The 27,924-nt window shown below is 36.9% G+C and overlaps 1 protein-coding gene across 3 annotated transcripts in view; it reads left to right on the top strand.

Annotated features, from left to right (window-relative positions):
- Positions 1-225: 225 nt before the first annotated feature.
- Positions 226-27,924, top strand: part of KCNH7 (potassium voltage-gated channel subfamily H member 7) — a 477,468-nt gene continuing 449,769 nt past the window's right edge. For all 3 annotated transcript variants that reach the window (XM_060621108.3, XM_060621109.3, XM_060621110.3), the window contains exons 1-2: positions 226-571; positions 2,245-2,475. In XM_060621108.3, the coding sequence (XP_060477091.1) occupies positions 496-571; positions 2,245-2,475 (307 nt within the window). In that variant the 5' untranslated portion in view covers positions 226-495. The remainder of the gene's footprint in view (positions 572-2,244; positions 2,476-27,924) is intronic.

Raw genomic sequence — 27,924 nt, forward strand, 5'->3', positions numbered from 1 at the left:
GAGTCTTCCATCCCCCTCCTCCCCCCCCCCCCACCCCCACCCCCACCCCCCAGCCATCCTCACAGCTCTGGGCAACCGCCAGGTTAAGCCCATTTGCACTGGGAAATTGGCGCTGTTTGGGAGAAGAGAAACAGATCGATTGCCCTTGTGACTCCCCGCCCCCCTCCCACCCCACCCCACCCCCACCGCTCCCTCCCTCCCTCCCTCCCCCGCCACCCCCCTCACCCCGCCTCCTTCCCTCTCCCCACCCCCAAACCCTCTCACCCGCGGCAGTCCGGTGCGAGGCCCCCTCCGGAAGGTGAAGGGGATGGATTGGGCTCCGCTAGGGAAAGCGGGTGTCTAGAAGTGGTGCTAATGGGAAGAGATTTCTGGTTTCAAAAGAGGATGCTCTGCCACAAAGAGCGGCTCGCGCGCTGGCCTGGGCTCTAGCCGAGGAGAGATCCCGGGAGAACTCCAGAGCTCGGGGGGAGCGCTCCTCGGAGGACCGGGGTCAACATGCCTGTTCGCAGGGGGCATGTGGCACCACAAAACACATTTTTGGGGACCATCATACGGAAATTTGAAGGGCAAAGTAAGTTCATTTGTTCTCTTATCTCTCCCTCGCTTTCTGCTTTGACGGTGCACTTGGCGTTCGCCGCGTTCAGGCTGAGGAGCCGGCAACTCCGGGCTCTTTCAAGTTAACAGGCTGTGAAACCGAGCCAGGAGGTTCGAATGGCAGCGGGAGTGTTCTCCCCCAGATATTAATTCTGATTTACATTTTAGATTATGGTCTCCATTGTAGGAGGCAATTTGATCCTCCTCTCCCACTGCTCCATTATCTGCCTTGCTACTTAATGTCCTACTCTTCTACTATCTTAAAGGGAACGTACTAGTATAACATGGGTTTATATTTTGAGGCTGTTTAATTGTAGACTTTTTGAAAGTCAGGAGTAGAGCAGAGCATACCACTGGAACCAGAAAATGTAAATGGTAGCAGCGATGTAAACGGCTATGCAAACTATATTTTACCTGGGTTAAATTGCTAAGCTGTGGTATGACAGGGATGCTTGCTTGCTTTTAGTTTATAGAAGCTAAACTTTGCATTGAATCAACGCAAATATATCCCAAGAAGGATAATTTGGGAAAAGCAATATCTGATCCGTGCTGGTTCCCAATGCAAACGGTTGATTATTCAAAACAACATTTATGCCCCTTTATCATTTCCTTAAATTTCCGTTACGAAATGTGAAACTTGAAATGTAACAAGTAAATCCCACAACTGAATGCAGATACATTTAACATTCTTCTGTGGACTAACTGTAAGGAATGAATTATTGTTATATAAACATATTAATTTGAAATCCTATGCTTGTTAATTCATATTCCACATTTCCTTAAAACTACATTAGCACACAATTATGTTATACATTTTGCAGGTATTGGCACTGCATTTAGTGACATGAGGATATAGTACCTTGTGTACAAAATATACTAGTATATCCTGTTCCCATCTTACCTGGAAATAGTAAATACAATTTATGATCGAAACTTAATGAGCCCTTTGTATTGAAATCCCTGCTACTGCACACAATTTCAAGGTTCTCCCCAAGTAAAAGTGAAAAGGTGCTAATGTGACATTTACTGTGTATGTGTAAATTTTTTTTATCTCCTAGACAATATATATTATGAAAGGTGAATCTTCAAATTATTAAACTATTAACACAAAATAGTTTTATTGCTAATAGTTTCACGTTTTGTTTTGTTTTTAACATGATGAGTGTGTAGCATGCCTTAGAGGGATAGAGAAAAAAAGCCAAATCCAAAAAATAATAACTACTTTGAGAAAGTTGTACTCTTAAGGGCCAAAGCTGAGGTGAGAAATCTGACAGTTACAAGGTGTTTCATTGTTTGGGCTTTGAAAATATTTATCTTACAATTAAATGGTATTCTGGAAATAATCAATGGGCCAGCTGCTTGTTGAGTGTTCATTAGGACCCCCGGGAGTTACAAGGCTTGAGAACTAGACTATTTGAGAAAGTACATTCTTGAAATTTGAAGAGTAGTTCCTTAATACTTTTTGTTAAAACTACTTAGGACTGTTAATTTCACATTTAGGATTTTTTTTTTTCTTTTAAAACCCTGGGCAGTTAGAAATTTGGGAAGCACCTGCTTTTCAGATCTCCTGTTATGCAACAATTTGCTCCAGTGTTTATGGAAATCTTGTGGAAGCTTTTTAAAAGATGTCTCACTATCTTCTTATTGCAGATAAAAAATTTATCATTGCAAATGCCAGAGTGCAAAACTGTGCCATCATCTACTGCAACGATGGGTTCTGCGAGATGACTGGTTTCTCCAGGCCAGATGTCATGCAAAAGCCGTGCACCTGTGACTTTCTCCATGGGCCTGAGACCAAGAGACATGATATTGCCCAAATTGCCCAGGCATTGCTGGGGTCAGAGGAGAGGAAAGTGGAGGTCACCTACTATCACAAAAATGGTAAAGTTCATCTATTTAGAATTATTTTTACTTGATTGCAGTGAAATGAAATTTTGACAACTGATTATTGAAAGTTCATATGCAGAGAAGCTCCAAATATTCAGTTGTAGATATCTTTTGCTTCTAGTATTTTAGGATTCAGGAAATCTGGATGCTTTCACTAGTGGACTAGTAAGGACAATTTCTTCTTTGAGTAAGGGTACTCTGTACTCTTCAAAAGTGCAATGACTTACTATCACTAGGACAAAGTACCACAAATCAGTCTTACTCTCTCCCCTTTCTAGGGAATAATATAAAGGCCAATAATTTACTGATTGCGTTGATACATGTTTCCAAGGAGACACATACAGAATTTTATTTGCTTGAACCTGAAAATATTTCACAAAGCAACATCTTATAGAAAACTATGTATCTTCAAGTAAAACTACTGCAGTTATAAATGTTTCTTGGCTCTTCAGCTTTATTTGATAGTCAACACCCCTTGTTTCTTTTGCTCCTTTTCATGTAACATTAAGGTGATATGTAAGAACGTGAAGAATTGGTCCAGTAAACCTATGTATATTCAAATAATAAAGGCTGTTAAAGATTTGTCCTAAAATAAGAAATGGGCAAAGGGAGCTATGATACTGTGGTGTTGTCAGTAATCATTTTTATAGCTGCAACAAAACTGGCATCTCAAACTTAAGGTCATACCTCAACTTCAAGGGCACCCCTCCTTCTTTCAGGCTTGCTATGGGAGTATAATATAATAGACCTATAATAGTTCCCCCCAAATGTCCATTTAATAGACATGCATTCATTAAACATACCATATATAGCATATGAACTCACATGTATGAATATTCATATATACCCATTTAAAAGAATATACATTCTCAAATATACACAGTGATATTTGACAATTTAGTGCTTAAATGTAAATCACTTAAAATGCATGCTATGGTTGGTTTTGTTGATATTGCATTACCATTTTTTTTCCATTGGCAGAAATCATTGAGGCAGAAGGGTATATAGTCAGATTTTTAGGTAACTCTTAAGTTTTACAAATGAGAAAATGATATGTTGTAACCTATATCATATAATGATTCATCATTTGATGAAATACACAGCAGAAATTCTAGCAGGGAAAAGGTTTAACCCTTCCTCTTATTTTCTTACAATTAAATATTTTATGATAGAAAATGTAGTTCTTAATTACTGGTTTTTCCTTAACATCAACTTATGTGAGTATATGTGACAAACTATGATTAGAAAAACAGGTTTGTATAACTTTGGATCAATCTGCAATGAAAACAATTATATGATTATCAACCAACATAGAGATTGCTTTTAAACTTCTCATCCCTCCCCCCCTTTTCAATCAGTAGTGTTGGCATGCTAGAAATAGCCTAATTGCTCTGTTGTCTTGAAAGCATTTCTTGGACTAAGGCTCTCACTATCCAAATGCAACCCATCTTTTTTGTGTGTGTATCTGATGCCAACAATTTGGGCTTTTGGAGTAATTTAATTGTCTGACATTTTTCCCCATCTGAATATTTATCATGATATTGACACAATCTATATTGTGATTATGCAGGGCATGCTGGTCCACATTTGATCATTATGTTTTCTGGGATATTTCAGTATTTTTTTTTAAACTTGAAGAATTTAAGTATAAAATGAATCTGGACTGTCAGGATCACTTAGATACTCACTATATTTTTCAGAAAGTATTTTGAAATGAAAGTTGTTATTTATTATATGGCACACGGAATGGTGATATTTCAAAATCTTGTGTAACTTGTATAATGTGAGCACAACAAGTTATCTCAGAATACCCAATAAAGGCAACTTAAGGTGGAATCACAAACATGAATGTAAAAGTTTCTACAGCGAAGATGCTCCTGGTACATTGACTAATGCAAATCTTTCTATCTGAGTGATGCACTTGGTTATATGAATTAAAACCTTCTCATTTTAAAAAAGGAATCTTTACTTAGAAGCTTGTTTAGCTATATAAATATTAACCTTTGTGGTGATGATTTTGATTCTGTTGGCTTCATTTTCAGATTTGAGTCAGTTTACAAAGACTTGGTAATCTTTAGAGCTAATGCCAAATGCTGCCTATTTTACTTTTATTGATATGAAATATGTGAGATAATGGGCCAAGCTTTTTATTTTTCTTTTTCCAAAGAAAAAGATTAATTTTATTATATTTTTGGATTGTGAAGACACAGCCCAATTTGCTCTCAATGTAATCAACCTGTGTTTTTGAGGCTAGTTCAGATACCTTGAATAGAATCTTCAAAGTGCATTGGTTTTATTCACATGGCAACTGCAAATTCAGTCAGAGTTTGTGAAGTTCAAATGCTTTGGAAACCTTGCCCTTAGAGACCTGCCTGGCACCCTACATTTATAAAATCAAGAAGGGATAAAATCACCAACATTTTGTATTGGTTTGTTTTTCAATTTCCTTACTTCTTTATTATTGAGCTAATTTACTTTGGGGAGTTTCTTGGTTTCTTAAGTATATACAGTAAATGCTTCCTTTACTTATTCTCTATTTAGCACTTTACAGGAATATGGATAGGAATGTACTAAGCACAGTGAGCAAAGTAACAAAAAGTTGAGATATTCTGTTTCCACTTTTTCCAGTCACTCATACTAGAGCAGCAAAACCATAAGCTTGGTTTTACTTCTGAACGCTTGTTTTCCAAACTGGCCAGAAGTGTTCTGCGAAGTTTGAACCCATGATCTATGCCATGAGTTCACATACATGCAGTGTGTGATCAGCTGCATGATCCCCCTCATGAAGCCACACTTCCTTCCATGCTACTTTATGTGATTTTACCAGGTACCGTTGAACTTGCTGTTTACCAGAATATCAATTTTTAAAAACCTAGTTATTTGCAGTAGGCATATTTGACAGCCCTTCCTTTGAGGATTCTATTTTACAGTTTAAGTCATTATTGCATAAATCATTCTTGGCAGCTGTGAAATATTGCTTGAGGTGATAAAGCTGTAAATCTTTTGACATAAAGCTCTAATTATACAAAACTATAATTACGCAGAAGCTTATACAAGGATGGGCATGTATTTTAATAGGGTAATGCATTCACTTTTAAAACAACTTTTTAGGGGTGCCTGGCTGGCTCAGTCAGTAGAGCATACGGCTCTTGGCTTGGGGTCTTGAGTTCAAGCCCCGCGTAGGAAGTAGAGCTTACTTAGGAAAAAAAAAAAACAAACAGTTTTTAAACTTAGATTGAGGAATAACAAATGCTTCAGTTAATAACTAGATCATAGTTTGGAGGTGATGTTAACAGCAAGGAAACAGAAAAGTTGGTCCTCTTTTAATTTATCGCTCATCAGGTTTGGAGTGTGTAGGTTTTGTAGTTCTCCACTACAAAGAGAACTAGCAGTTGACGTGCTTGTCCACTTCAGGCATACACAGACGTGTGATTTTTACCTTAAATTATCCAGCAAGTCTAAACATTTGGAAAATCAAAGTCTGTTTCTCCAAAGTAAATAAATAAATGCATGTCTTAACTCAGTCAGAAAACAGGGCATACAATGCTTCATTTTTAGAGGTTGGAGCATTCCTGTCTTTTTGCCGTTATGCTCTCAGACATGGTACAATGACAGTTTCGTTAACAAGCCAGAAATGTGCCTATCTTTGCCTTGCCGTCAAAGAACTAAAGGATGAGAAGAGGCTGAGGGAAGTCTTTTCGTGATCCAGACAGGGCACCAGTCATGTTGGGACAAAGTTCCAGAGGCAGTGTTTGATTCACCTAGACTCAAAAGAGGTTTTGGTTTGATAACATTAAATCTACCATCTCTGAGGGTTATTTGGAAAGACCTTATAGAAAGTGTTTCATTGTTGGGAGGAAAGGTGAAGATGTGTGCTGAGTGCCACCACCTCTCTTGAAGGTAGTGTTTTAGGCGCTAGAGGAACAATAGGAGGAGATGCAAAAGAGGACACAAGTCCATTTCTGCTTTCAGGATATTTGCATTATGGAGTGACTAACATTCCCTTCTATCTTCGAAACCCCAAGATGTTTTCGTGAAGTTGTTTTGAAAGAAAAAAGAGTGTATAGACCATGAAATGAAGAAGCTTTTATATAAATGGAGAACAGAATTTAGGGTTAATTACCACTCTTCCTCTGTCCCCCCACTGTAAAATAAACTTGTTTTTGTGTATTTCCTGTCTCCTTTTGTCATTTATATGCAATACTAACTTATTAAAGGAACAATGTAGTTCAGTTAAAGCCTTAATAGCTCAAAAATAAATGTTATCACAGTCTTCTGTGTTGTATGACATGTAAAATATTCAGCTTTCATAATTCCCGAATTGTGTAGTAGAGATACAGACAGTAGCTTTTATAGAAGAATGGAAATATATTCTATGTATGTGTAATTCAAGTGATAAGAAAAATTTTCAGGGAGTGTCTTGCCTAGAATTTATTTTGGTGTTCATTTTAACTTTCTGTTTATACACTCTCATGTTTCACCCAACAGTAACCTTAAAATGTATTTTCTTTCATATACCTAAAGTTTGTGACATCTCATGGACCCTGGATATTGTATAGAACTTAAATATGATCAGTGTATTGATTAAGAAATTAAGAATTCTCGAGAAACATTCCTCCTCACCATTTGAAAACTTGATTTCACCGTTGTCCCAAGTGAAAACAAAATGTCCCCAAATGGTAGTTGGGCTACATTCATCAGTCCCCTTTTTACCACCTACCAGCACTGTACCTCTATGCAGCTCTGGTCCTAAAAATTAGAAGCCGTGTTGTCCGCCAGCTTCAGAGATAACTGCTCAGTTATTTTCACACCCAAGGGACTTGAGAACAGGGTCAGTTCAGGGTGATAGGGACAGGCTAGCCTTAGTGGGAGGAACTGACTTCTCTGGCCTCTATTGGCTTTCAACATTGTTTTTATTTTTATTTTTTCACTATAAATAGTCACTAAATCAGTTACGGGCACTCAGCAGCCAGGAGAGTCCTAGGATAATTAATTCACAGGGAAGTAGCAGTTGGACTATGAAATGTTAAGACATCAGCATTCATCTGGCCATATAAACTAGAGGCCTCGGGGTTGTTTTCTGTTTTGGGTTTTCCTTCCTCTTCTCCCCAAACCAGTTGGTCACAAACTTTTTTCAATATTTACATCTGAAATATCTCCCAGTGTTACCTTTACTTTTCTATCACTGCCAAATGCCATAGTCGAAGCCCTCTTTGTTCTCTGGAATATTGAGGATTGAAGTTTTCCTGCCTCTGCTATCCTTTCCTCACAGTGCCATCAGAGAGCTGTTTCTGAAACAAGAATCCCATACGCTGATGACTTATTGAAGCCAAGCATCACTCTAAATAAATTTCATATATTAAATGATGAGTACAGCAATCTCATAAAATATGTATTCTCATCATCCCCATTTTATAAGAAAAAAACACTGTGACCCTGAGACATTAATTTGCCAAATCACACACAGCTTATAGTGGTGATGCCTGATCCCTTAACCACTTTGCCATATTTGCTGCTAAATGCCCTTATGATATACCTTGACTTAAAACACCTATCTTAACTCATTAAGACTCTCAGGCTAAAGTTATAGACTTTTTAATAGGATGCTTGGTCCCTTTCAGAATTGAATTCACTTGGGTTTTTAAGTAGGGTATGTTCAGAGGAACCAGCTGGATTCACAGGTCTGACCAAGTTTACCTTACTTGCACCTCATTTATTTCCTGATACCTACTTGGATAATAACATCCACTTTGTTAGGGTAATTGGATGTGTTGTATACAATAAAATACATAGCGTTATTTCTAGCTTGGTCTCTTGCCCATAATATGTACTTAATAAATATTTATTAGGTGAATATCTTGCCAAGTCCATTTCTGTTACAAATCTTATGTTTCAATAATATTTGACTGCTCAGAGTTTCTCGAATAAGCCATGCACTTTTATGTCACTGAGGCTTTGCTCACCCTTCACAAGTTTTCTTTCATCTGTAGTAAACAGTTCAAAACCTCAATGAATATATTGCCTTTCCCTCAGCTTCTCACTCTAAAGAAACCATTATCCGCCTTCCAAAGACCGATCAAAAGACTTCTCTGTGAAGTCTTTTCTGATGATCCCATTGCCTGCTCCAGACTACCAACTTAACATTTCTCTGTGTCTTCACAACACTTGGCTCTAAACTCCAATGTAGCACCTGGAATGTGCTGTATGTCATTATATATTATTGTAGTTAACCATCTGTTGCTTAAAGTTCATCAGGAGAAAATATTGAATCTCACTAATTTCCATGTCCGGAATATATGGAAGAGTGCATGGTATGAAGTACATGCTCAATTAGCATTCACACAAAGAATGAAGAGAGGATAAGAAATGGTACCATGACGCTGGGGAAGCAAGAAACAAATTGAGATCAGGACGCATGAGAAACGTGAGCTATGGAGACTATGTGACGCTTTGATTTTTCTTACTTTCTAAAATGTTAAGAAGAATTTTCACCTGAATTTCCTCAGTAACTAGACTTCCTTGCTTATAAGCTAAGGTATAAATCATCTTTATAACCTACAACTATGCAGATAGCTAGAAATATTTGATAAAATGTTAGAAGCTATTAACCAAAAATTAGTAACCAGTTACTACCCAAGTGGCACTCACTCAGCACCGCATCGAAATGGCTCTCCAACAATCTCTCCGTAATAGCCAAACCCAAAATTCTCTCCTGTTCTTTTCTGTCTTGAATTTATTGCTGTGTTTGACATACTGTATTGACCACACAAGTTACACAGTTTTGGCATTTTATATGTAGTATAACGTTTTATTTCTTGATGTTTTCTTGAAAATTCTTAATTGACAGTGAAGCTTGCTCTCAGGGCCACTTAGTAATGAGGGTGTTAAATCTAAAATAATAAAGATAGTTTATTAGCAATAATAAAAGTCATTATTATTAATTATGATTGTCAAATGAACATTTTCTCTCTCTTTACTGTGCTATCTGCGTTTAGCAAAAGTGCTGAACTACTGAGGAACAATCGAATCAGACAGCAGTAAGACATTAATCACCATCGTGAGGAAATTTGTCCTATTACTGAACAGTTAAGGTGAAATTGACACTTGTCACACACAGGTGGGTTAAGAGAAATCCAAGTGCTAGGCTCCTATTGCTATGACAGAACATTCCATATTTTTCTTTTAGTCCTTTAAATTATATGAAATATCTAATTAAGAAAACCAAAGTAGTCTTTCTGTGGGCAGTTCAAATGGTGGCTGAGATGACCCCCTGGGCCTTTTCCTCAGTTAAAGTAGGTCTGCCTGTGAACAAACTCTCCTTTTCGTGGTTTCCACTGTTTTGTAGAATTGTCTCACACTTTTTTTTTTTATTATTTCAAAAATGGATAAGATAGCCCGGCTGGTGCTTGGTGGGTGAGAACTGGAGAGGAGTGAGAGAGAGCTGCGGGTGCATTTTGCCCTTAGTTGGCTCCTGTTTGCAAACTCATCTAAACTAGACTGTGCCATGCGGGGTCTGGCGAGGCTGCTACAGCCACACTGCTGCTCTTGCTTACCTGCTTTTTTCTCTGGGTGGCCAGTCAGACGCCATTGTGACAGCAGGTGGACTCTCACTGTTGCTGCTTTTATTTGGGTTTTTTTCTTTCTGTTCTGTTTCGTCTTTATTTCTTTCTTGACAATCATTGGGAGTGTTTTCTTTTCTTTTTTGAAATAATGAATCCTTTTTTTAATGTTTATTTATTTTGAGAGAAAAAGAGAGTGAAAGAGAGTGTGAGTGGGGGAAGGACAGAGAGAGAGAGAGAGAGAGAGAGAGAGAGAGAGAGAGAATATCCCAAGTAGGCTACACTCTGCCAGTGGAGAACCCTTCAAAGGGCTTGAACTCATGAACTGTGAGATCATGACCTGAGCCGAAACCAAGAGCCAGACACTTAACTGACTGAGCCACCCAGACAGCTCCATTTGGGAGTGTTTCTGTTTGTCCGATTTTGTTTTCCTAAGACATGGATTCTTTCATGTTTGAAATAATTAATTGGTTTTGAGAAACATGTAATAACTGCCTGGGTTGGAGGTAACTTAGAATGGTTGTTGCTTCTGATACTGACGTTTGACTTCTGTGTTCAAAACACCCTTCTTAATTATATTCAGTGAAGTCTGTACTAATGACCCAGGATGATTAGAGTGATGACAAAAAGTATAAAATTCGTGGTGGTTTCATAATCAATTTCTCAAAGATCAAGTAAAGAATAAGATCTAGGACAAACAGCATGAGTGACTCAGTCGGTTAAGCATCGACTCTTGGTTTTGGCTCAGGTCATGACCTAGTGGTTTGTGAGCTTGAGCCCTGCATTGGGCTCCATGCTGACAGTGTGAAGCCAGCTTGAGATTATTCTCTCTCTCCCATTCTCTATGCCCCTCCCCTGCTCGTGCTCTCTCTCTCTCTCTCTCTCTCTCTCTAAAATAAATAAATAAACTTAAAAAAGAATGAGGATAAACTAAGGTATTTTTATTTTAAAAAATAGGGGCACCTGGGTGGCTCAGGCAGCTAAGCGTCTGACTTCGGCTCAGGTCATGTTCTCATGGCTTGTGAGTTCGAGCCCCGCATCGGGCTCAGAGCCTGGAGCCTCTTTGGATTCTGTGTCTTTCTCTCTTTCTCTCTCTGCCCCTCCTTCGCTCACACTCTGTTTCTGTCTCTCAAAAATAAATAAACATTAAAAAAATTTAAAAGAAAAAAATAAAAATCCATCTGTGTTAGAAAAGATCACATATTGAAATCACAATCCTTGGGTTTTTTAATATACTAAGATTACATCAATTCAATAAAATAAGTGTTAGAGCTACGTGACATCATATGTTGTATGAATAATTTTTCATCAGGTTCCCATTACTTCTCTTAGCTAAATTAGTGAAAAATTTCTTCCAGTTTTACTACCAAATTCTTATTACACCATCCATTTTCTTTAATAGTGTTAATCAGATACTCTTGAACTGTATATTCATTTAGGTCCTGTATACACATGGATATGCTCTCCCGGTTTTAAGTTTTGTGGTTGCAGTTTATAGACCATAGCCCTCCACGTTATTACTCTTCTCCCCAAGGACTAATGTTAATTGAGTTCCAATCTTGTGACTGGCTCTTTATATACATTACATTATCTGATTTTCATGATAGCTTTGGGAGTAGATATTATCACTTTTTACAGGTTAAGTTGACATTCAGAGAAGTTAAGTAAAGTACTGATGATCACAGAGGAAAGTGGAGATGAGTTTAAAATCTAAATTTGTCTGTGCTTGCAAACTTTATTGCCTCCAAATGATACACTGTTCAAACCTCACCCGATTTTGTAATTAGATGTCCTAATTGTAGTTCTTAATTATAGTCTTTTATCGATTACCTGAGGTGTGAATCTGCTTCAATTAATTTGAACCAGAAGGTGAATGAAGCAAGCTTTATCCTAGGTATTTTGTATTTTAAACAGAACTATGTCATTCAGAATGGATCTCTATGTGGTAGGATGCTCAATTTCAGTAGAATGAGGATAGCCAGTGTATGCCAAAATCTTTGCATAATTATTAATGGCATCCTTTTTTCCTTTTCAAAATGTCCCTGTTTGAGACTGTAAATTATATAGTCAAGGTAGATTTGGGGGACATTTTAGTTAATCAGGACATTTAGTTCCTCAGCTACTATTTGTCTAGTCCTTATCTAAGTGTGGAAGAAAATTCTTACGGTATCGTGATTCAATTGCAGGAGCTCCGTTGTGCTCTCACCCTCTTCTTCCCACAAAAGAGTTTTGTTTCCTGGGAAAATTATGCGATTTGACAAGATCCACCACTGGTATTTAAAAGGGAAATCCTAGGGGCGCCTGGGTGACTCAGTCAGTTAAGCCTCCAACTTCAGCTCAGGTCATGATCTCGTGCTTCCTGGGTTCTAACCCTGCGTCCAGCTCTGTGCTCACAGCTCAGAGCCTGGAGCCTGCTTCGGGTTATGTGTCTCCCTCTCTCTCTGCCTTCCCCACATCCCACTTGTGCCAAGTCTCTGTCTCTGACTCTCTCACAACAATAAATAAACATTAAAAATTTTTTTAATAGAAAATAAAAGGGCAATCATAAACTTTCTGGGGTGGGGAGTCTCTGGCTTATTTAAAATACCTCCAGTTTTCTTCATCCTGGTTCCAAATGTCAGTCTCAGTTTCTGCTACACACCCAATTATCTTGTGCTTCTGAGCTCCTTCCGCCCAGAGGCCACCACCCTCTCCTGTGCATGGTTTTCTCTAAATCCCTCAGGCAACCTTGTCCACATATTCTAACACTTTTTTCTTATCTCTGTTAGAACACTTATGAAATTATCTTGTAATAATTTGTTTCTATGTCTGTCTCTTTCACTCAGTGTTGAACTTGAAGAGATTTGTTAAGGCTCTTATGTAAAAAAGAGGCAATGGAGGGAGAGAAAAAAATAAATTTGAAAGAACCCGGGGATACACTGTTTGCCAATGAAAATGCTAGGTGGCACGTTTTATAGAAGTCTCCTTCATTCAACATTCTGTGCCAGTCATTTTGCTTGGTATGAGAATTGTAAAAATTGAAAACCCGCATTGTTTAATAATTAACTTAGTAACTTGGCTGCCATATGGTTTCTGCATCATGAAGCAATTTATTCTAATACTTGACCTGTTTCTCTTCCTGAAAAGACATAACTAATCACCGTTCTTCAGTTGGTCTAGAAGGAGAGGGGTAAAGGGTCAGGACAGTCTAGATCGATGTTTAATGCCTACGGAGCAGATTCTGATGGGGCATCTTCACATCAATGAAGGAAAGAATATGTCTACATGTTCTTACAATAATATATGCACATTTGAAGCAATCCCAGCCCTCCCTGAATTTCCTTAGTTGAATACTTATAATAAAATACTTGCAAATCCTTGCCATTATTCTGATGTCTTTTTCTGTAGTCTTTCTGTAAATACCAAGAACAGCCTCAGACTTACATTGGCTTCCCAACACATTTCATTCTTTTCCCCAAACCCAGAGTCGTAAGTTGAGATCGCAAGGCCTGTTTGGTATCAGCAGACACTTCATCAGTCACATCCTGATACAGGATTTCACCACCTCAACAAGGACTTCATATCTCCACTCTCTCTTACAGTGATTTAACTCCCTTGTCAAAAAATTAGAAAATACAGAGAACAAATAGAAAAAAAAAACACCTAATAATCTTGAACCTAAAGAATAAGTGTATTTTCTACACACACATATGTGCACGTGAGCGCACACGTGCACGCGTGCACACACACACATGCACACACACAGGATAGCACTGTGTATACCAAGCTGTAGCCTGTTTTCCTCACTGAGAAATTAATGAATATATAACATTTAACATATGGACAGTACATAAATTATTTTAATATTCACACAGTATTACACTAAAGGGAATAAAATATTACCAACGATACTTTATTATCAACTTTTCACAATTGTAAACACATACAAAGAGTCTGTCTCTCCTGCACACTTGTGCTATTTTTTTTCCTTAATGCTCATTCCTAGAGGTATACTTGTTGCGTAAAACAGCATGTGTATCTTAAAAATCTTTGGTACCTTGGGGCACCTGGATGGCTCAGTTGGTTGAGCGTCGGACTTCAGCTCAGGTCATAATCTCGTGGTTTGTGAGTTTGAGTCCCGTGTCGGGATTTGTGCTGATAACTTGGAGCCTGGAGCCTGCTTTGGATTCTGTCTCCTTCTCTCTCTGCCCCTCCCCTGCTCATTCTCTCCTTCCCTCTCTCTCTCAAAAATAAACATTAAAAAAAAAAAAAAACCTTTTGTACCTCTTGTGCACACTTACCATGTAAAGCTGGGAGTTCTTTCAAAAAATTTTGACCCAATAAAAATAGAATCTTACTGTTCCATCACTGAATTTAACCTGCAATCCTTATTGAAAAACACATGTAGAAACCATTGAGGCCATTTATTTTCTTATTTAAAGAAACTAGTGCTCAGTATTGCCAAACCTGGGGAGCTATGGAAGTCTCCCAAGTAGCTGATTGTGCATACTGGACGCCTTATCCCACACCAGGGCCACTTTTCCAAAAACTGCTCTTCACATTCACATTTTCATTTCAGTAACTTGCTGACAGTTTTCCAAGCCTCAGATTCAGAAACTCGTAGTAATTATTGGCTACTTAGCAGGATTCTGTGAGCATATTCTCCTTTCTTTTTGGAATAAGTTGGATTTGAAGTTATTTTCAGTATTTTGTATTATCTCTCTAAACTATAATAAAAATCTTGTTTAGTGGAAAGAGTTTTTATTTGGTAGTTTGCATCTGAATATATATATACATACATATATATATATATATATATATACACACACACACATATATATACATATTTAAATATTTATAGTTTTGCTTAGATTCGAAGTGATAGACATGAAAGGTAGTAAAACTCGTAATAAACGTTCAGCTGAAATACCATGTAACAGATACAAAATGTACTTGTAAACTATAAATGACATCAAATGTTCAAAATACACAATAATATGTGGGAAATATGCAAGCGAAAGAAACTCCACATAGTATTAGACAAACCTGTAACTTTCTCCAATATAACACTACCGAAATGACTGCAGAGAAAGATCATTCTCTTCCTAGGCAGCCTTACTTAACCGAGACATGCAGAGCTCAGGTAATCTGATCTTTCTAGCTGTGACTCAATTCTCGGGTCTTCCCTCCAGGTGTTCTTTATAATGAATGTCACTTAACCAAGGCTCAGTAGGATTTATGGATTCCCAGATTGCTCCTCTCTGAATTTGCTCCCTGAATGAAGGACTACACAAAAATGCCACTAATGATGCACAACCTCAACTGTCCTGTTAGCTGGCTTCTATTCGGTTCTCACTCTAAAATGGCAGGACTTGTTTCTTTGCAGTTCATGTTTCTAGAGTGAGCAGAAGCAGTAGTGAGCCCTGCTGAAATTTCATACCCACCAACATTCATTATTTTAAATGTATTCACAGCAATGTGAGTATAGTGTGACTTGCACAACATTTTGTTTTAATTATTCTCTCCTTCGAGGATGCCAATAACTTCAGCAATGAATTTCCTTCCAGAGAATACTTCATATAAAAAGTTCTGTTAGTACTTTTTGTTATTAATCTAATTTTTTTTGAAAATGTAATGGATACTGATTATGTTTTCTAAATCTTGACTGTAAGTTTCATAATGTCATTCTTGATTTGTCTTCAATCATAGAAAATAAAGATAAATATTTGGTTGAGCTACAGCTCAGCCTCAGAAAACTAATCTCAAGTGTAAAAGAATAGGCAAGCATATTTTCATAAATATTTCTCATACGGCATTAGATAAATTGCTAGTAACATTTAAAAACATTTCTTTTCCAGAAGAGAGGGCTTAGAGATTTTGGTTAGAATATCTGAGGTTATAGAATTTAAAAATTAAAATATAAAGAATGAAGATGAAACTTTTACCTCTTAACTACTTTAGCTGCATGTTGGTTTACCTGGAAGAGCCAAACAAAAGAAATTCCAGGCATGTCATTTTCATTCCAGCAGAAGTCATATGTGCTAACTTATGTTAAAGAATCCAAGAAACATAGACTAAAAAAAAGAGAAATAAAAAATGTTTTAAGTAACGACATTATAATATAATCAGGCAGGACCTCCTTGCTACTAGTCCCTCTGTTCCAGAATTGAAATAAATCACCCCTTCCCCATCACTACAACTAATTTAAGCATAACTTAAGAGAAAATAAGATCCTGGGTTGGTGTTCTTTTTGTTGATTTTAGTCTATTTACATCCGTGCATAGTGGTATCTTGCAAGTGAGTTAAGACTGGGCTTGTATCTGTGGCAACTTATATCTTATTTTATAATTGATCTGGATTAAATAATAAAGTGTGGTTTGAGCATTTTAAATAATATTAGCCATCATTTATTGAGCACATACAATGTGCTAGTACTCTTCTAAAATCTCATTTTTTTTTCTAATCCTCATAACTTCCTATGAAGTAGGTGTTCCCATTTTACAGATTGGAAAGATGAAGCCAATAAACTTCCCAAAACGACTCAAGTAGCATATAACATAGCCGCACTTGAAGTACACGTTGTCTTCCTTCAGAGCCTATGGACTCAACTCCAGAACACCACTGAGCATGCCTCCTGTCCGTGTGTTGGCCCTGACACACACAGTGTACACATCTGTAGACTCACGTCCCTTCTTGACAGAAAAGTGTCAATTGTTTCTTGATTTCAGGCATGCAAACGTTTTAAATCTGGAAGCTTCGGATTTTCTTTTCTTAAATGCAGTTAGATGCCTGCCGCTGGTGTTTTAGAAACGAATTCACCCCTTTCCCCACCGCCTAATTCAGTGCCTTGCAAAAAGTAGCTACTCAATAAATAATCTCTTTAAATATATGAATTAATATAAACATGAGGCAAACTCTCTTAACCATTTGATCTGTCAGTTACTGCTTCAATAAAGTGGAAGTCATCTCTTGCTTATTGGAAAAGGATGATACAGAGGGAGCATAGCATGGTAGCTAAGGTCATGGACTCTAGAGTCAGGGCGCCTGGGTCTAAATATTGAACATATTTATTGTGTGATCTGCAAGTTACCTAACTACCATGTCCTCAGATGCATCATCAGTGAATGGGGACTATGGTAATACTAGAACCTATCTTCTAGGTTTTGCAAGGACTAAATGTGTTTATATATGTAAAAGCACTTAAAACAGCTCCCAGTACCTAGTAAGTGTAATGTAAGTGTTAACAAATAAAATAATATGAACAGGAAAAAAATGTGTGAAAAAGAATTGGGTTAAAAATGCATATTAAGTCGATATGCTCACTGAGTGTTGTGCGCAAAAAGAAATTTAGAGCTGCATGTGTGACTGAATAAAAAATGTGAACCAAATTTTGATGTCAGTAGGTAAAGGAGGAAATCAGCAGTGTTTCGTAAACATTTTACATGTGAAATCCCAGAGATTTTTATCTTGGAGAATATGGCCTCAGTCAAATACTGTATAATTTATTCTTAGACCTATAATTTATTCTTAGACCTATTTTGAAATGCTGAAACTCATTTTAGGTGTGGTTGCCCTGAAAATGTCAGCAGTCTGGGCAGCTTGGGCTCTGTGCACATCTGTCTTTCAGCTACATTGCAACCAATTCTAGTAATGGCATTCCAGAAACCTGTGTGTTTTGAGAGCAAAAGTTCAAGTCACAATGAGGTGTAAGTTCAGTCCACCCTTCCTCCCCCCTAGGATTTCGTGGAAAGTTAGAAATAATCTTATTTAGAACCAAGATGTGAAATTAATGGAAACCAATTGATTGGAAGAAAATATATGGATATAAATACCTAAATATAGCTAAGGTGACCATATAATCTATCATCCAAAGTAGGATTCTTTTTAAAGTAAAAGGGGAGGTTATTGATAATTATACCAAGAAAATAGGAAAAATCCAGAACTGTCCAGACAAACTGGACATATAAACACTCTAAATACAACCTATATCTGGCACTGTGTATCAGGTTTTCAAAATGTATACCATTCTATAGTACAGACTTTTCATGAACGTTTTGTAGGTTTTTGAAAGTAGTGAGTTTAAAAGTGTAGCTACTCATTCTTGTGATGCCTAAAATGCTTACCGTGTAGACAAAGACAGTATCTTGCAATCTGGAGAAATGAGTCAGAATTCCTCCAAAGCATATATTGCACCTGCTGACCTCTTTGAAGTTAGACTACAAATGAATCTTTCTATAAATACCATGTTGAAGGTTCTTAGTAAAGGACTTAACATCAGCCACTTTATGAACCACAGTGAGTCATGAGAGCAGAATGGACTAAAAGCGAAGAGACTGAGCTCGTTGTTGAATGCCAACAGTCCTTTATAAAATACCTCTGACTCTCAGAAGTCCTAAAAAGGATCTTTATCTTGGAATCTGTTACAGCATGGGTGTGCACAGGGTGTGTGACCAACCATCTTTTTTCCAGCTTCTCTGTCAGGCCTTAGTCATTTGTGTTGGTCTATTTGTAATCCTGTGATAAAATTAGCTTTCCTTTGTGTCTACGATTTGTTGTCTAAAGGATATCTATTAAGTGGGAGGAACAACCCCAGAGAAGTTGGGACAGATAGCATTAAAGCAGAAAGTTATTAACATTCTAATAAAAAACAATTTAAAAATAATTAAATCATTCAGACTTGGCAGTACACACTACACTTATTGGTTCTCATGAGTTTGAGTGGAAATTGGTATTTCCAAATTTAAAGAGAAAGATGTAATTATCAAAAAATCAAAATTAAGGCGTAAGACATTGTTACACAGAGGAAAATTAAGCGAAAGTAATACTACTGGGATTCTCATATTGTTTGTATTTTTCCAGATACACAAACATGAAAGAAATCATCTTTGAATGGGAATATTGGGTTTGTAAACAAATTTAGCTTTTGCAGTGCTACAATCCAAAAAGGGAAGACAACCACAAAAAATAGCTGTAAATAACAATAATGATAAAAAGCCCTTCTTTCCTCCCAGATTCTACTAACAGCCTTTTTAAAAAAATGCTGTTGGTTGTTGAGGTCATTGCCCGTGATGAAACATTACCAGAAGAGTGTGGGCAAAATAAATGGGGATATGGGGAATTACACCCTCCACACTGCTCTGTGTTCCTGTCCATCTGTGGAATCTCATTCGCTTTATATTTCCTAAATAAAAGTTCATGGAATAAAGAAACACCTAAATAAATAAATTGAAGAATTTATATGTGGTAATGGAAGTTGCATTTTGGTGGGTGATCATATTTTTGGCTGAAATGTCTCCCCCTCTTAATGAACTATGATGGAAAAAATACACACAGGCTCTCAAATCAACACTACTTTCAATTTAGCCTTAATGAAAAGGTTGTCACAGGAAAAAGCAGCATCTAGTTTTGGTTTAGGAGCAATTTCTTCTTGTTCCTTAGCCTGCATTCTTTCTCAGCTCTTTGTTCCAAGGAAACAGTGTCCTGCGTCCAAACAAAGTGTAATGAGCTGAACATGGCAAAAGCTTTGGCAACTGGAAAGCAAGATGTGTTACTCTCTTTCAAATGGTACCCAGATCAACATTATCCTTTTAAAATTTTGAGGGGTGCCTGGGTGGCTCTGTTGGTTAAGCATCCGATTTCGGCTCAGGTTATGATCTCATGGCTTGTGGGCTCAAGCCCTGCGTAGGGCTCTGTGCAGGCAGCTTAGGGCCTGGAGCTGCTTTGGGTTCTGTGTCTGCCCCTCCCCGCCTCACGCTCTTTCTCTCTCTCAAAAATAAATAAACATGAAAAAAATAAAAAATAAATAAAATTATAGGTAAAGGTCCATATGTCTGATTCTGCTATGATCACTTTAATTAAAATTTTTGTTTTCAAAAATAATCAGCCCTACACAAGAGTTGCAAAAATATTACAGTGAACTCTCATATTACTGTAATATACAGATTCAGCTGTTTTTTTTATCTCTCTCTACATTTTCTGTATGACATATACACATTGCTCTTTTATGTCTGTTTACTTATTTTGCTGAGCCACTTGAAAATTGCTTGCACAGAGTCACCTGGGTGGCTCAGTCAGTTAAATGTCTGATTCTTGGTTTCGGCTCAGGTCATGATCTCATGGTTTGTGAGTTTGAGCCCCACATTGGGCTCTGTGCTGTCAATGTGGATCCTGCTTTGGATTCTCTCTGTTCCTATCTCTCTCTGCCCCTCTCGACTCGTGCTCTCTTTCAAAATAAAAAAATAAACTTAAAAAAAGAAAAGAAAATTACTTGCACAGATCATGAACCTTTCATCCTTAAATATTTCAATATTTTTTTCTACTAATAATGAGAAAATTCCTTTATGTAACTACAGCTTAATTATCAAATTATCAGGAAATTTTACATTGATACAATACTGTCATTTAGTATATCCTTCAAATTTTGACAATTGTCCCTGTATTGCTTTTTAGCTAATTTGTTTTTAACAATTCAGGATTTAAACCAATATCATACATTGCAGTTTGTTGTCATGTCTCTTTAGTCCCCTTTAAATGGATGAGTGAGTGACTTCCTCAGCTTTTCTTGTCTTTTCTGTCATTGACATTCTTTAAGGATAAGGGCTTGCTGTTTTATAGAATGTTCAGTTTGAATTTGTTTGGCAAATCATCATAACTTAATTCAGATTGTGGCTTTTTGTCATGTATAAAATATAACTGATGGTGTGTCCTATTCAGAATATCACCAGAAGCACCTAATGTCAGTTTGTCCCATTATTGGTGATGTTACTTTCATCACTTGTCTTGCCATTTTTTTTTTACATGGTTTGGCTCAACAGTTAGAAAGTGAAACTTAAAAATACTCTTAAAATCAGCACCAATATAATAAATGTAACAAAAACATGCAAAGCATCTACACTAAAATAATTATAAATATTATTAAGAGAACTTAAGGAGCAAATAATAAAGGAGATACTACATGTTCATGAATTGGAGGTCTCAATATTGTAAAGGTGTCTAGTCTTCCCAAATCAATGTATAATCTTAACCAAAATTATAGATTTTTTAATATAAAGTAACAAGTTGACTCAAAAATGTGTATAAAAATGCCAAGGATATCTAATAGCCAAAACAGTTACAGAAAAGAACAAAATTGGAGAACTCTAACTGCCTGATTTTAAGAATTACTATAAAGCTACAGTAATCATGATGGTAGAGTATTGGCATATAGTGTAGTAAAATAGATCAGTGGAACAGAATAGTCCATAAATAGATCCTCACATATATAGTTAATTGATTTTTGATAGAGGCACCAAAGTAATTCAATGGGGAGAAACACCAATCTGTCCAACAAATGAGCTAGATTAACTAGAAAAATATATAAGAAAAAGTAGATCTTGGTCCTTACATTGTATTTTGCACAAAAATTAATTTGATATGGTTTGTAGATCTAAACATAAAGGCTAAACCTATAAAGTTTCTAGAAATAACCACAAAAAGGTTTGTAACTTCGAGTAGGCAAAGATTTCTAAGAAAGTATAAAAAAGGCATTATCCATTAGAAGAAAAATGATGAATTGGACATCATCAAAATTGAAAACTTATGTACTTCAATGAAAATTGACATAACCTGCGAGGAAAATATCATCAATTCATTTATTTGACAAAGGAATTATATTTTAAATAGATGTGTCTATATACTATATAACATATAACATACAACATATAATAAATATATGTTTATGTCTACAAATCAGTAATGAAAAGACAAACAGCCTAAATAAAAATTATGGGCAAAAGATTCATATGGATACCTCACAAAAGAAAAATACAGAATGGCCACTAAGCACATGAAAAGGGAAATGCAATTTAAAACCAAAGTAAGATGCTACTTAACACTCAGCAGCATATATCAAATTAAAAGACTGACAACATCGAATGTTGGTGAGAATGTGATGCAACTGAGACTCTCATACATTGCCAGTGGGATTACAAAATGGTATGAACACTTTGGAAAACTGTTTAGTGTTTCATTATAAAATTAAACATGCACCTACCTTATGATCCAGCAATTCCTCTTCTTGGTAGGTCTTCATCCAAGACAAATGAAGGTATATGTCCGCAAAGTGGTTTGTGTAAAATGTTTATAGTAGCTTCATTTATAATAGCTCAAAGCTGCCAACAACCCAAGTGTTCATCTACAGGCATTTGGTTAAATAAATTGTGGTATAACCATCGATGGTATACCAGTCAACAATAAGGAATAGCAAGCTATTCATATGAAAGAGAAACATTATAAATGATTTTCATAAATATGTTGAGCAGAAAAGCCATAAATAAAAGACCAAAGACTGCATAATTCTATTTATATAAAGCTCAAAGTTAGGAAGAACAAGCTAATCTATGGTGATAGAAGTCAAAACTGTAGTTGCCTGTGGGGTAGGGGGAGTAGGAATGGCCTGGAGGGGAGCACATAGAAACTTTTGGAAGTGATGGACACATTTTAGATCTTGATTGGTGTGTTGATTATATGAATCTTTATATTAGTCCATACTTAACAGATTGTGCATTTAAATTTCCATTTCACTGTATATACATTTTCCGTGAATATAATAAAGTCACTATATACATTCAGAGTCACATAGTTTTTTTCTATAACCATACAACCATTACACAGACTTTAGTATGACTTAAATAAATGCATCAAAGGAAACACATTCTTCAAATCCAGGGCACTTACTTTCATGTATAGGAGAATTTACATTATATGTAGTAGTCTATATATTGGATTTTCATCATAGCAGTAAAAATCACAACCGATAACTCATTTCCTGTCTTCTTTTTCAAAGATGAAAGACATTAGAAGTATCTTGAAATACCAACTAGGATTTATTTTCAGTATTTGGAAATAAGAGTTTCACATTTGATTAGCTACTAGTTGTGTTTATTTTCCCCAGTGGCCTCTCAGATTTTAGTAATGCCTCAAAGGCACTAAATCTATTGCTTTACTATGTGGTGGCCTATTTTCTATCGAATTTCACCCTTGGTAACAGTGGTAATTCATAATTTGAAATCCTTATGTCATCCTCTTAAAACTATATCTAAAACAATTGTATTTATTTCTTTCCTGCATTAGTAAATGGTATTTCGCTTTTGTTTAAGGACGTTATTTTTATTTTTAAGTAACAAACTGATCTTCAATAATCTCTGAGTCCTTCAGGGTAGGGTACTCTCTATTGATTTCTGCTTATAGTTTTCAAGATTCTATTATGGGTAAGGCAGGAATGGCAGTTTTAATGAGAGTCCTTTTTTGTTTTTGTTGTTGTTGTTAAATGTAGATCCAAAGAGTTCTACTAAAAGAAGACAAATGTCAGTAAAGAGGAAAATGCAATGGTAGAAAAGGTTTCTTTAGTAAGGCAGATTTCTAACTAGAATGTTTTGATCTAGAGAATATAAGTGATAGGAAATCGTGTAATCCAAAAGATACATACATGCTACTCATGTGGTCACATACATGTCTTCTTCACCAAAATACTGAAAACTAAAATGGCCCAGCTTTATTTGAAGAATGAAAGAAAGCATGTTTAAATGTATAGCTATACTGAGATTAATATAGCTGCCCCCAAGGTATAGTGTTGATTAAATCGACAAGTATGTCTTTATGGAGCACCTGGGTGGTTCAGTTGGTTAAGTGTCCATCTTTGGCTCAGGTCATGATCTCACAGTTCGTGCATTAGGCTCTGCCCTGACAGCTCAGAGCCTGGAGCGTGCTTCAGATTCTGTGTTTCCCTCTCTCTCTGCCCCTCCCCAGCTTGTGCGCACGCTCAATTTTTTCTCTCTCTCTTTCTCTCTCTCTCTCAAAAAAATAAACTAACATTTTTAAAGAAAGAAAAGTTTATTTGTGATTGCTAGAGCTGAGACAGACGTGTTTGAGATGTAGATTTAATATTTTATTGACTCATTTGAGACTGACACAAAGGGAAGCCAGTTTTCCTTAGTGGCCATCCTTTGGTGCCCCTTTGCTTTTCAGTATGCATAATTAATCAGGGCATTCTGACCCAATTGTTGTGTTCCTTACTTTCTTTTATTCCTCTTTATGTTTAATAGAGTAAGATCAGTTCAAAACCATACCTAAAACCTAGTGCATACACGATTGCATTACTTCACAAGATTTTCCTAATGATGGAGTGTTTGCTCACATTTATCATAATGAGAGTTGAACTATATCCTAATTATTTTGTCATGTGATAGATCACTAAAGATTATGATTGCATATTTATATCTTTGGAAAAAATGTCATGTGTCTCATTTATTTATTGATTGATTTTTAGAGAGAGAGCACACACAAGCTTTGGGGGAGGGAGGAGGCAGTGGGGGAGAGAGAGACAGAGAGAGAATCTTAAGCAGGTTCCATGTTCAGCACAGAGCACAACTCAGGGCTTGATCCCAGGACTCTAGAACCAAGACCTGAGCAGAAACCTAGAGTCAGATGTTCAAACAACTGAGCCATCCAGGTGCCTCTCATGTGTCTCTTTGTTTTTTGTGTTTTGCGTTTTTTTTTTTTTTTTTCTTTTGGGGAGAGACAGAGACAGAGCAGGGGAGGGGCAGAGAGAGTCAAGCAGGCTCCGCTCCCAGTGCAGAGCCCGACACACGGCTTGATCTCCCGATCCTGAGATCATGACCTGAGCCATAATCAAGAGTCAGATACTTAACCAACTGAGCTACCCAGGCACCCCTCTCATTTTTTATTACTATCATTCTGATTACTTTTTTTTTTTTTTAATTTTTTTAATGTTTATTTATTTTTGAGACAGAGAAAGACAGAGCATGAATGGGGGAGGGTCAGAGAGAGAGGGAGACACAGAATGTGAAACAGGCTCCAGGCTCTGAGCTGTCAGCACAGAGCCCAACGCGGGGCTCGAACTCATGGACCATGAGATCATGACCTGAGCCGAAGTCGGACGCTTAACTGACTGAGCCATCCAGGCGCCCCCTGATTACTTTTATTGGTTTGCAATCTTAAAACTTCACTGCTTTAAACAGAGGATTCACTGGTAATTCTGTTCCTTTCATTCTAAACTGAACCAGCATGTTTAGAATAAGAGGATAAGGTATATTCTCTCCTTTAATTGTAGTAAACATTAGATTAGGATCTCTGGTCTTTAAATTTGAAATGTTTGGAGAGATTACTTCCTGTAAAAAATATAATTTTCAGAGTATAAAAGACAAAGTTCGTATTTGTTTCTTTTGCTGGAAGAGGCAAAAAACAGAAGTAGAGATGGAGAATGGGGGAAAATTTGTAGGAAAACAAGCTGTGAAGTACAAAGAAAACCCATACATGGGCCTGATGTGGAAAGTGAGGAGGGTAGGAAAACTGCTTCAAGTCAATGAGGGAATAATAGGAGAATGTGTAAAAAGAGAGAGAGAGAGAGAGAGAGAGAGAGAGAGAGAGAGAGAAAGACTCCTGCTTCATCCCCTCAAAGAAAACATGCCAATGAAATCTCTGACAAGCACAAGTTCAAGAGGGTTATCTGAGACTAGACATGGTGATCCTAGAAGGATGAATTCTTCAGTGTGAAGAATATTTATTCCTTAGATGTGTTTGCTGTTCTATTTGGAGCTAAGGCAAGAGTGATGAATAATGGATAACAGGACACCCTAATTGTCTCTGTAACAAAGGCGGCAACACTCGAATTCATTATACCTTATTGTGTGAGACCATATATTGACAGATACACAGATAAAAGAACTTACCCTCTATAGATAACAGGTCTTTGTTCCAAACAACAGATTTACTTTTTCAAAAGTAGAAGCTAATAGGGGCTGATTTTGCCTTCCACACCTCATCTCTTTGGTGAAGTAACTACATTAAGCCTCATGGAAAATAAGATAATGATGATAATGGCATCTCCCCCCTGTTTCAAAATCTATTTAAAACAATAGTATCTAAAGATGAACTGCTGCAGAATCACAAAATTTTAAGATGGTGAGGAACTCAGATCCCGCATTATACTTTCTAGGAAGTGGACAAATGGTTCCTGGCCCAGAGTAGCAGTTCCCCAAATGGAAACTGACTAACCAGCTTCCTTCCTGCCTGCGTCTTTTCCTCCCCTTTTCCCTCCCTTCCTCTCCGCTTCCCTTCCTTCTTCCGAAAACCTTTATTTTGCAGAGGAGGCAAGGCCAAGCAACTTGTCCAAGCTCACTTGAAATCAAGACCAGGGCCCTTATCTTCTAATTTCTAAAATAGGGCTGATTCCCCATTGTCTTCTTGCTCATGCACTCAAACAAATCATACTCTTACAAGTATCAATAGAGTCAGTTTTTGCTTCCTTGAAGACGAGGAACACTTGGCCTGAATTTCAAATTGGCATTTCTTACTGAGTTTGAACAATCACGTAGCTTTGTATTTCCTTGCCGAGCATTTCATTTGCTCTTTTGGTGCTTTTTAAACAACCTTTCATAACACTTTTCTTTTTTCCAATACAATACATGAAGTGTATGAATCTATAAATTGATTTAAGCCCTTGAGAAGGAATGGTGCTACTTGTACTGTATATTAAAATGGTAAGGCATCACTATTTGCCATAAAATGACACTGTAGTAGTGTCAGTAAGAAAGGAACTCACATCTCACAGAGCATCGACAGGGACATTGGAAATGAAACACTATTAATCCATTTAAGTTGGTGAGTCTGACTTATTTTGCTTTATGAATCCTTGCAGGTAGTTTTGGGTAATGAGCTGTTGCAGATAGTTTTAGAGAATGTTTGTATTTGTGTCTCTGTGAAATGTTAACATCATTCAGGCTTAGCTGTGCCACGAAGACAATTCATGTTCACTGTGGAGAAAAAAAATTAACTGAGGACGGTACATTCTAGTTACAGCTAGACTTTTGGAGTCTGTGTGTTTTTCTGACTACAGTTTCAGAAATTGAGTACAATCTTTAGAGATTACGCTTTATCCGAAGCACCACCGTGGTGCAAACTATTATCATTCTGTGCCCTTTTGGCTCCCAGTTGTGCCTAAGAGGACACTGGTGGTAGGACAATTAAAGAAACCACAGTTAATGATATTTTCTTCCTGCAGGATCTGCCCTGCTGATTGCACTCTTAATTCGCCCAATTGTGGAAAATAATGAAACATTTATTTTTTTTTTAAACTCCATCTCTTGGGTGGGTAACTGGTCAGTGTTTTGAAGACACACTATTCCATTTGCTACTAGCTTCATTTGATAGATTATGTCTTAGTTACTTTAACTTTTTAATTGTGTATATGTTCTGTTGAAGTATTTCTGCCTCACTGAAAAAGTAATGGTATCAAGAGTCATGTTACCTATTTTATCTGAAGGTTTAGGTGTCTGCAGCTTGTTTTTTTCTAAATCATTTTTCCCCTTTAATTCCTAAATGATAGTTAGGGGAGGAAGTTTTCATAATATAATATTTCAATAATCTAGTTTCTTTCTCATTAAGTATTACATTATAGCACAAGGTGTTTGAGAAATCTAAACATAGAAGGGTTCATTACTGAAGTAGCTTCCAATACAAATCTTATTACTCATTTTGATTAGAAACTAATTAAAACTCAGTATAGCTGCCACTGAAATGCATGTATAGTACTTTAAAAGATAAAGGATTCTAAGGTTGGGAATCATAACAGTGCTCTGGCCAGGTTTTTTTGTTTTTGGTTGTTTTGTTTTGTTTTGTTTTACTTATATAAGAAGAGAGAAGAAATATTAATCAATCTGTAAGACATGGACTTAGATCAAACAGACCACTAGCTAGAAAAGACTACTTCCCATAAAAGTAGGGAGCCAACCAAGCATATGCTGGAGCAGGATCCTGGCGGTCTCTCGTGTGCCAGGAATAATCCCCTAGTAGCTGGATCATGTAGTAGTCTATGGGATCTGGTGCAGCCAAGGTAGGGCGGACAGCA

The sequence above is a fragment of the Panthera onca genome, chromosome C1 (genome assembly GCF_046562875.1).
Source record: "Panthera onca isolate mPanOnc1 chromosome C1, mPanOnc1 haplotype 2, whole genome shotgun sequence".
Classification (NCBI taxonomy): Eukaryota; Metazoa; Chordata; class Mammalia; order Carnivora; family Felidae; genus Panthera; species Panthera onca.